Source organism: Malaclemys terrapin, chromosome 12 (genome assembly GCF_027887155.1).
Source record: "Malaclemys terrapin pileata isolate rMalTer1 chromosome 12, rMalTer1.hap1, whole genome shotgun sequence".
In the NCBI taxonomy this organism is placed as follows: domain Eukaryota; kingdom Metazoa; phylum Chordata; order Testudines; family Emydidae; genus Malaclemys; species Malaclemys terrapin.
Genome location: NC_071516.1, coordinates 16077387 through 16088412, shown reverse-complemented (window position 1 = coordinate 16088412; position 11026 = coordinate 16077387). Strand labels below are relative to the sequence as shown.

Sequence of the window (11026 nt, the reverse complement as noted above, 5' to 3'; positions counted from 1 at the left end):
TTTGCTTTTTTTTAAAGAAGCCAGATGCCATACAGTCAAGGCACAGCATCAACCTGATTAGTAATGCTGCAGCTTCATCTAGAAACAGAGTCTTTTTAATTTCTGTTTTCTATCTGGTGTAAAGGGATAACATTGAAACAGACATCATTACTATGATGTTATCATGCACATTCAGTTTAATTTGCAGCTAGCTATCTCCTTGTCGTCTGTACTGGATGTCATAAAACTCAAGACCCTCCTACCCATCACTGGGAATATTTTGTTGAACTATATCAGAGCTACAGTATAAGCCCATTTAAGTTTAGAAGCTGCTGAGCGATAAGTATTTACATCTTCAGCACATGCCTGTCCCAAAGCACCCAAAAACCAATAGCTCCTCTTCATTGTTACTGTTATTTTCAGGAAAGGCTCACAAGGAAAATACTATGTTTGTCTGCCCTAAATGACACACACCTTGTTTAATCCTCTCTAAGGACACAATGGGTAGTTTACATACTTGGTTAATTCTACTACAGTCAATGGAGATACACCAGGGATGAATTTAGACTTGAACTTGTTATCTTTATAGTATTTATATACATGAAGAAAATAAAGAACTTATTTAATGATCAAAATTAATACCTACATAATGTCTTGGTTGGAAAATGGTACATCACTTTATATTACAAATACAACACAGCCTGTGTCAAGTATGTAATTTTACATTGTTCTCATTTCAGTCAGAGAACTCAAATTCCTAATATCCCACTGCAGGAGCTCATGGGGAAAAACCGTCTTAACTGTACATTTTGTTGAAAAAAAAAAAGCCTTTAATAATAGGCTTTTAAAACCACATCAGCTTGATTGCTAAAAACCCCTTTCTTGCTATTTGTATAAAGATTTCTTTAAATGCTTCCAAAGCAAATGGTAAGATGGGATATCTGACTGCATAACTTTGCCCAATATCAGATAGTCATGGCAACTTAAATTTCAGTCATTGTCCCTAGTCTCAGAAGAGATACTGGGAAATAAAATGTCACTCCTTTGTGATGCATTACTTAGCTGAGACTTAGTTTTTAATAAGAATTGTGCCTTCCTGAACATGATTCTTTCCTGCTCTTGCTTCAGCTCAATGTAGGAGCGTGAAAACGTGTGGAAGATGGAGGTGACTGGAAATGCCATGAGGAGAATGCCACTCAGAATGCTGCTTAAAGCCACCACCTGGCCTGGAATGCTTCTGGGAACCATGTCGCCATAGCCTACTGTTGTCATGGTGATTACTGCCCACCAGTAGCACGCAGGGATGCTGGTAAACTCCTGTGAGTCCGCCATCTCATTCTCAATGACATACAAGAGCGGCGCAAAAAGTGCAATGGCTACGCAGAGGAAGAGCAGCAAGAGTCCAAACTCCCGGGTACACCTGCGAGCGGTGAGTCCTAAAGTCTGCAGGCCGAGGGAGTGCCTGGCCAGCCGCATGACATATAGAATCCTCAAGGCACGGAGTATGCGGAGCACCAGACCTACTTTGTCCAGATAGATGTTGCCAGAGGTTGGCTTTTTAAAGCCCACCGAAGTGGTATCTACTAGTAAAGTGATATAATAGGGCAGAATGGCAATAATGTCAATCAGAGTTAATGGTCTCCTCAGAAATACAAACTTGCTCTTTGCCTGAATGAATCTCAACAGGAATTCCAAGGAAAACCACGCCACACAGACAGACTCCACGATGAAAATATTGTAGCACATCTGGGAGCATTCACCCTAGAAGAAAGAGAAGGAGTTTATACTCAGTAAATGAACAGTCACTGTTTTAGTTGATAAAGTGACAGGAATTATTTTTTTTGGTCTTTTAAACCATAATATTAAATGAATTGAAGCTATATTAAGGGGTAACCAGTTTGGCAAATCTGCTGAATTACAAACTAAATACAAAATTTACCAGACGCCCAATACTTCTTCCACTGAAGTCAATGGCAAAATTCCCATTGACTTCAGAGGCAGTGAGGTCTGGCTCCAACTTCCCTAGTTTCTATTAGTAGTTATGGTGTTCTTAAGTAGCACAAACAAAGCTTCAAAAATTCATGATATGGCTGTCCAGAATAATGCACATTTACAAAATGTTTTTCTCAGAGAAAAGTGTCATTTACAACTTTCAGTATCTTTATCTACAGACCTTATCCTGCTCGCCCTGAAGACAACTACAAAACTCCCACTTGCTTCAATGGGAGCAGGATTAGGCCCTGTATTTGCTTTACTTTTCCCAGGCAACGATGTTTTACCATCCTGAAAGTCAACTTACTCTCTCCTCCTCCTCTCTTAAGTCGGGCATGGTGCTGATGGATAGGTTCACTGCAGTAATGGTCACAAACAATACAGACAAACATGCAAATACTTTCCCAGGAAGCCCAGACTGAGGCCTCTCCACCATGTCTTGTAACTTTTTCATGCACAAGCTGGCTCTTGTCTCCTCCACTGTTTCGCCTGGGTTTTCATTCTCTATGAGGTCATCGTCCTCCCTTTCGTTCATTTCTGTAAACTCCTCCATTTTTTGCAGATACCTCCTCTTGCAGCACCATTCCAGACTGTCCTCCTCAATGCCCCAGTAGAGCAGCTCCTCTTGGAAAGAAAGAGCGCACATCTCTCGCATGAGCCGAAGCTTCCCAACCCGCAAAAATGTCAGGATTGTCCTAAACGCCCCCGGGTTGCGGTCGAAAAAGAATTCATTGCACGTCACGTCGTAATCATCGCAAATGTTTAGAATGTCATCAAAATTATTACAAAATTTCAATTGGCCCAAGCGCGTCAGGGGAAACTCATCAAGTGTGGTCCAGGGCAGCAAGTATTTAATGCCCCCTACATTTATGATGATATGATGCTTCCGGTCCTCAGGGTGAATGCTTTTAAAGAGATCCTCTTCAGGGTGAATTAGCTTGGCTCTTTGGTAAAAGACTCCCTTGAGGGTTTCTGTTTCCGGAAAGAACGTGTGGTTGAAGGAGGTATCCGAAGCACAGCTCAGGGCGCTATAGTCATAATCAGAATTTTCTCCTGTTAAAAGAGTCATCTTGGAAGCTAACTTCACATCCCTTAGACACTCCAGCAAGAGTACTCTGGAACAAAGAAAATACAGATGTTTGGTGTTAGTGTAAATGTTTGCCCTCTGGATTTGAAACTTGACTATCTATAGGGCTGCTAAAGAAATCACAGGGAAAGCTTGCAAGTGGCTTTGTATATTTAGCAGAATGCAACTGTAAAAAAGAAGTTATTGCACAGTCACAAAGAGTTCAAGTGTGTGGTGCAGAAAAGGAATTGGAAAAAGGCATTCCTGTTTGTTTACCATAGGTAAAAATCTTCTTAAATACTTTAGTAACGATTAAGTATATACAAAAGAATCCGAAGTTGATAAGGATATTTAGTGAAGTTCATCATAGTCTGTTCAGGCAGTCTTAGATTACTTTCAAGGAAGTCAAATGAAAACAATGTTGACAAAACATTTGCACTGCTATTCAAATATAATGCTCATATGTTGTGTGTAACTGGACATATAAATAGCATGACAGCTTGCTCTCTGGAGCCTTATTCAGAGAAGATAGTTTAATAACTTTATATGAATTTCACACAAATCATACACTATTCTTTGGATTCAATAATTTTGTTTGACACTGCTCTCACTGTACTGCTAATCTATTTAATATAGTTGGAGCAAAGGTACCTTTCTCTGTCATTCTAAGAGTCTCCAAAAGGTTCTTATGATATGCTTCTGAAAAAATGAAGGAGCAAATTCTGCTCTCAGTGACACTGGTTTAAATTTGGAGTGACTTTACACAAGGAATGGAGTTATCCTGAGTTCATACTGATATAAAAATTTGGCCCTGAAACCGCTAAACTCTCTCTCTCTCTCTCTCTTTCTCTCTGCCTAACTTGCTGCACTGCAACACTCACTTGAATTATTTTAGAAGGTGGCTGTAGCATAGGAGAGGAATATGCCACGCTGGCTCTTGATTTCTTATCTGTATATTCAGCCACATTTAACATGAGTAGCTATTTAATTTGGGGGGGGAAGTGTTTTCACTGAATAACAATTGAGTGAAATAAATAAATAGTAATCACACTTGCTAGTCACAGGCTCACATAGGGGCAGTAAATATTCCATTTTCCTTCCTTACACAACAATATATTTTTGCTGCATGTGTTTGCGACACTTACTCTCTCTCCTTTAATGGGCGGGGAGGGGAGTAGCAGCTACAGTAGGTTCCATTAGACACAGAACTACTCTTCTCTGGTGTTAAAGATTATGAATGAAGCCATTTATTTTAAAAGCTTGCATACTTCTAGCCAGAAGCACAAGTATCAAGCTGCAGAACAGCTGCATTTCAATCTCAGCATGGTGGTCTGCTCATGCATGTCCAAATTCTCTGTACATGGCAGACTTTAATGTTACCATTAGCTCAACTATTCTCTACGCTGAAGTTTAATCCCCCTTCTGGTGCTAACCTTTTCCTGTTTCCTCAGGGCAGATGGACTTGTGTTCTTGGTGGAGTGATACCTTCATGCCTCTGACACCTCTCAGCATAAAAGGAATTCAGCAATCACCTCCCCTTAAAGAGAAGATGGGGGATCCTGGGTAAGGAAAACCTTTGGGGAATACACAAGTATAGCCAAAACTTAATTCAACTCCTGATAGAGTCAAAGCACTCTTTCCTGGCCTGAGGTAAGCAAAGAGGGCTTTGTCGTCTTGTTTGTATCATGGAGCAGGATCTCCATGCTCCATGAACACAACTGACAGGAAAGGTGCCAAAAACTCCTATACATTCAACTTTCCCTGCCTTATTACACAAACTCTCACTCACAAAACTGAGCTCTAAGTTCTGTTTTGGCCAGGAACATACACGCATGGCAATGCCCAAGGCAAGAGAAATGCAATTCTAAAAAATCTTTGGATCTGAAACGTGGAGAGCAAACAAAGGGCCAAATCCATTGGTCCTTAGGCAAGGTTCTAATGGATTTCAGTAAGTGTCTTGCCTGAATAAAGACAGAGTAATGGGCTATTGATTCACATGTCTTATTTTCTGCAGAACACAAAATGTAATCCTATGTAAAAAGACATGCTCCGGGAAATTCCAGCCAATAGTGAGATTATTAGTGAAGCTTCATGACAAGTGATGGTTCTCTGCCATTAAAGCTGCAGAGTTCAGATAAGCTAATAAATCCTGTATAGAATGATAGCTGTGCCTCTAAAGTTTGCACCTGCAAAGAACAGAGGTCAAGGGGAGCAAATTTAGAGGCAATTTTTCATAGATTGGCTCCAAGGGTAGGTTGGTGTTAGCTTTTAGTTCTCAGAGAAGTGCTTTTTACTAACAACCAAACTTGCACTAACCCTGAGATATAGTCCTACCTTATAAAGCATTCCCATTGACTTTACAGCTAGTCTTCTTGTAAAGTACTCCTGAGATGTTGTTCTCTGTGAGAATGATGCCCTGGGGAATTCAGGCTATAGCCTCGGCTGAGATGTGGGAGACCCCGTAAGATGCTGAACTGACACCCACACCCCCTCCTTCAGTGTTCCCCGGTGTTCTGTTGCAAAAAAATGGTTTATTCTTACCAACTTGACTGTGTCTATTGTGGGGTTGGGCCAAAGTGAATGCTGATACGTTTACAGTTCCTGGAAATTGTGAATAACCAGGAGAGGAGTTAAATTAACCATTTTCCCTTCTGCTATATCAGATGTTGTGGGTTAATAACAGCTTATGCCCTGAATTGCAGCCAGAAAAAAAAATGAGGAGGCAGCTCATCTCTGTAATTGGTTTGATCTCCCAGTACATCCACTGATACAACATGAGGAAACGGGAGAAAAAATGTAAATGTTATGTGTGTATCAGGCTTCCACTGTAACCCACAGGCACCAACTGTGAAATCATTAAGCCATAAAAATGCGTTCTTTCATTGCCTTCCCACCTCTGTCTCTGTATGTGTGCAAGACGACAGGCCAAATTAATCCCTGATGTAACCGACTGACTGGGGCTATAAAACGTGGCCGTTGGCTACCCTTTTCCTGTAATGAGTGGTTGAGAAGCCTAGACAGTACAACTAGATGCTACAATGTGAAACTGTCAATAATAGTCAGGAAATGTGAAACTGTCAACATCCAGGATGGAGCTTGTGAATGCAGAAGACAGGACATTTTGGCCACAGGGCCAAGTCTCTGGCACTCCTTACTGGGGAAGACCAGAATGGCCACATATTCCATAACCTTCAAAATGAGGTTTAAAACTCACTCCTTCAACTTGGTATTCCTGGAAATGTGGCGGAACATGGCGAAGAAGGGTGAAAAAAGGGAGGAAAATGAGGCGAGAGAGTAGAAGAAAATCAAAGCTAATGTACAAGCCCACAGTCCCTGAGTGGTTGAAGCAGGAAGGAAAATGAAACAGTGCAGTGTTAGACTGTGCTGTCTGTATTATTCCTGGGGAGGCACCCCTATACTCTGGTGATAGGATTGCCAGGAGACCAAGATGGTCAGGAGAAAGATGACCAACTGCAGGTTTCTGTTGCTGAAAAACTCATCAGCATCAGCAATCAGCAAATTCTATTCACCTCCCAAGGAACTATAAGCCAGTATTAGGACTGTGCTTTTGCTTAAAAGATAGATAAATTCAGCCCTTGTACTTATGTAAAGTTTCCATTCAGCAACTTGACTGACTTCTATGCCCTTCTCAAAGAACATGTTGTTAGTTTGAAAAATAAAAATGTTCTGTGGTTACAAGGAAGCTGCAGCAAAACTCAATAAGGACCAAGTTCATCCTTGGGCTGCAATGGATTTATACCAAGAATGAACTTATCCCATTTCAGCCCAACCCAAATAGTGTATAAAAGCAATAAGCTACAACCATATTTTTATGACACACAACAGACCAAGAACCAAGCAACACTACCATGATAGCAAATCAGCCTTGTACCAGTTTCACAAAAGCACCATAAAACATCAATTTCAATTAAGAGATGTTTTAAGTCAGACACTGCATCTGAACATTAACCCATTAGACAAACTAGTCAGTCCATATCAGTAATTATTCTGGGTGCTGAGAAAGGTCAAGCTCTAAACGGATGCGTTTGCATTAGCCTGCTCTATGGAAACAGCTCTGGGTAATGCACAGTGATAAAAATCCACTGGCTCCTTTCATTGCCTTTGAGACAACACTCTCTCTGCTCTGAGTGGACTGGGGCTTGGGAAATGTGGGTCCTGTTCCTGGCTGTGCTGCTGGCCTTTTGTGTGACCCTGGGCAAGTCACTTGTCTCTGTGGCTCTCTTCCCTCTCACCCTTTTCTGTCATGTCTATTTAGCTTGCAAGCTCACTGGGGCAGAGGTTGTCTCTCACTGTGTTTGTACAGTGCCTAGCACAATGAAAGCTGTGATCTTGTTTGTGATCTCTACATGTTACTGTTATACAAGTAATACATAATAAGAAATATTCTAGTGTGTGTGGAGGGGGAAATATCCTTGGTTAGCTTCTTTAGGTTGCAAGTGTGTGTGTGTGTGTATGTGTGAGAGACAGAGAGAGAGAGAGAGAGAGAGAAACAGACAGAGACAGACACAACCTCTTCAGAAATATCTCATGCTCAGTTTATGTGTTCTTATCTATTATGTTCAGTGAGTAAACCAAGTTAGAAATCCATTTGATTGCTCTGATTATCCCCACAATTGAGGGAGGCTGTCAGACTAATTAAGTTAGGGGGAAGGGATTATTAAGGATGCCCTTCTAAAGCAAACAGAAACAACTAGTTACTTGTTAAAACTCCAGTTCCAATTTTTTCTGAATGTCCTCTGCAGCATTTTGATTTCTGCAGTGCATCTCTGATGTAATCAGAAATCCTGCAAGAAGCCTTGCTACTGTTCTGTTGCAGAGACAAGTCAAAGTTGTGCCTGGATAATAACAAGAGCGCTAGGGGGACATAGGTCCCTATAAAGCCTATAAAGTATCTGAATAGTTCCCCAGACTTCGGTCCCAAGTCTGGTTCCTAGTACTTCTTACATTTGCTGCTGGTTACCATTTCCTCTGGCGAAACATGTTCCAATGCAGTGCGACTACTTATATAATTACCTCTCCAAAAAAGGCTCTGCCATAAGTTTTCCTGCCATTTAAAAATTATTCCTGTGTTATACTTTTCCAAATGGGAAAAAAAGTTCCACATGCTTCTCGGGCTGTATTACAAATCCATCTTGTTATTCTCCAGTACCTGAAGCTCATCTATCCACCATATGGTGCTCACACTATAACACCTGTCTGAGGGGACCATGCTGAAATACTCCAGACTGCACTGACACAACTACTCATGTAGTGACAGGGTACTCAAACTTCTACTCTACTTACAAACACAGCCTAAACATTGCAACCCAAGGAAGTTCCCCAAGCATATGTTTCCCCCACTAGACTAATTGTTATTATTTCTCATCAAAACAAGACTTGTAAAAGTTAGTGTCTGACATTAAAATCATATTAATAAATATATCCTATGAAAATAAATGAGCCCATATCTGCTGCTCTGTTTGATTTGGTAAGCAGTTATACTTAAGGCAAGGACATGTTATGTTATGCCAACCCACCAACTAAATGCTGACTTTCCTTTTATTGGAGCATGTTATTGAGACTAATGCTTCTGTCAATAAACAATCAGAAGAGAAGCAACTTTGCCAAAAAAGAATCTCTATCTTCCTGGGATTATAACTGATAACTTGCTCTCTTATTTCCACATAGATTTTTCATTGTAAGCAATTTTAAATGAGATACAGTCAATAGAAATTATAGTAAATTTTAAGCACATTTTAACAAGTACATGTAGATTTGTGCATCTGAAGAAGTGAGGTTTTTTACCCATGAAAGCTTATGCCCAAATAAATCTGTTAGTCTTTAAAGTGCCACCGGCCTCCTTGTTGTTTTTGAGATTTGTAGTGTGTTTATATATATAAACGTTTAGTACACCTTTTGCCATTGAAATTAAAAGTGAACACTGTTTACTAACAGTACATATAGTAGCTTTCCCCCCAGTATAATCCTTTCCGATTGATAAATAAGACTGAAGCAGACTACTTGTGAAGAATAGCTTTTAAGACAGTAAACACAAAACAACGTCATTACATGAGCAGGATGAAACAGAAAACTTAAAATAATTTAAATGAATTGGATAAAGGACAATCAGAGCCCAGACAACGGGCACACGACTCTGAAAGTCAGCGAATCGCACTGCACAAACAGACAACGCAGAGCGAGGGAACGGGACACGGAGAAGGACACAAAGAATGGAAGCGGATGTAAATAGAAAGCCATGTCTAGCTGATGGATTAGCCGAGGCGGCTGTCGGCGAGGCACTCAGGAGGGAAGGAAACAGAAAATAGGCTGGAGAGCAGCGGAAAGTTCAGGAGCGCCCGGCACTTTCGCTACCTGGATAAGCCACTTTAATGAGCTAAAGGACCATTATTTTAGTTCCAGGGTAGGGAACGGAGGCCGGGCGAAGGGGCAGGAGTCCTTCCGTTCAATCCCTGCTGTGGGCTAAAACCTGTTGCTTGAACGTGATGTGTACGAGTCTGAAATCATCACCCGAATCCGCATCCTTGCGGGGAAACAATCAAAGCCTACAGCCACGGGGCAGCTCCCGGAGCTTGCCGGCCGGCCGGGTGGCTCTTGGCCCACGAGTGTTGGTGACCCGGGGACTGGAGTGAGCGGGAAAAGCAGCTGGGTGCCCTCGGATCTCTTTTTGTCCCCACTGACAAACGGCCTGAAAGGGAGCGACCCGGGGAGGGGGGACTCGCACTCAACGCTCCTCCAAGGAGCCGCAGCCCGGGCGCCTCCAGGCAGGGCTCCGGCCCCGGCCCCGGCCCCGGCCCCGGCCCCGGCTGCTCCTCGCGAGGGAGGAAAGTTCGCTAGAAACTTGCCCGGGAAGTTCCCGGACGCGGCTGGGCAGGGAGCCGGGGAGCCCAGCGGAGCGGGAGAGGGGCGCCGGGCTGGGCAGGGGAACCGGGACGCTCTTACTGTGCGGTGGCGGCTCCGGCTGGCTGGGTCCTTCCCCCGAGGAGCCGGGCGGGCGTGGAGGAGCCGGGCAGCGGCAGCAGGAGCCGCGAGCGCGGCGGCTGGGGAGGGAGCCTGAGCTGCACTGAGCAGGGCAGAGGCACCGCGCCCTGAGCGCAGGCGGCGGGGCTGGGGCTGCGCCCACAGGACGCTCCCTGCTCCAGTCCCTTTGACGGAGAGGGACAGAGTCATGGTAACCGTGGCTCGCAACCGGCGGCTGCCGCAGCACCCAGGGCCGCCAGGGAGCCGCCGGAACGCTCCGGAGAGTCGGGCAGCCCGCAACACCCGCAAGCGACAGGCGCGCACCCGGCACATGCAACCTACCGCAGACACTAGCCCCACGCACGGGCCACCGGCACGTGCACACCCCGCACATGCAACAGGCCGCCGCACACTCTGCAGGCTTGCACACCCCCACACGGGCAACATGCAGTACACACACACACACACCCCTGTGAACATGAATTGACTAGGACAAGCCTACCTGAATCCAGCTCAGGTTCAACATGGACATAGGCAATATAAGCCCACATGTGCAGCAGCTACTGGCATACACCCATAGTGCACACACTAGACACAGGCATCCACCCAACTGTGCATCCACCGGGCACATAAACACACATTGCTTACCTGCACGCATACCTATATTGCACAAAAATACGCCTATGCCCATTGTAAACACCCAGGAGGGATGCACACACTCCGTGTATTATTTATTTGTATAGTACACCAGCGTTGTGGTAGGTATTTTACACACCACTATGAAGACAAGTTTTGGCCCATTCTAAATAAACGTGTGTATGCTGATTGGAAATACGTGCACACAACACGCATGTTCCCTGTGCACACACAAGCGCGTACATAGTCCATGTGCAGCACATTTGCACACACCTCATCATCATGTTAAAACTCCAGAGAAATTGGCCGACCTACCTTCTGAGAATGTGTATTTTGCAGATATTTTTTACAGAGACTTTTTACCTTGCCCACATG

At 43.6% G+C, this 11026-nt stretch overlaps 1 protein-coding gene across 4 annotated transcripts; it reads right to left on the bottom strand.

Annotated features, from left to right (window-relative positions):
- Positions 1 to 536: 536 nt before the first annotated feature.
- KCNG1 (potassium voltage-gated channel modifier subfamily G member 1) lies at positions 537 to 10682 on the bottom strand. 4 transcript variants are annotated; one of them, XM_054046411.1, is made up of 4 exons: positions 9998 to 10307; positions 4471 to 4574; positions 2279 to 3086; positions 537 to 1740 (listed from the first exon to the last, which is right to left on the bottom strand). In XM_054046411.1, exons 3-4 carry the CDS (start codon positions 3038 to 3040, stop codon positions 970 to 972), a joined length of 1533 nt encoding a protein of 510 aa, XP_053902386.1. In that variant the 5' UTR covers positions 3041 to 3086; positions 4471 to 4574; positions 9998 to 10307; the 3' UTR covers positions 537 to 969. The 4 variants fall into 4 exon arrangements, with proteins under 4 accessions (XP_053902386.1, XP_053902387.1, XP_053902388.1 ...); XM_054046412.1 differs by lacking the exons at positions 4471 to 4574; positions 9998 to 10307 and adding an exon at positions 10664 to 10682; XM_054046413.1 differs by lacking the exons at positions 4471 to 4574; positions 9998 to 10307 and adding an exon at positions 10358 to 10375.
- Positions 10683 to 11026: the final 344 nt, after the last annotated feature.

What these genes read in the sequence shown, in the direction of transcription:
- KCNG1 (XM_054046412.1), bottom strand. Translation starts at nt 3,040, where the DNA reads ATGACTCTTTTAACAGGAGAAAATTCTGATTATGACTATAGCGCCCTG. An exon ending in TAAGAGAGGAGGAGGAGAGA is followed by an intron (nt 1,741 to 2,278) that starts GTAAGTTGACTT and finishes TCTTTCTTCTAG; the next exon opens with GGTGAATGCTCCCAGATGTG.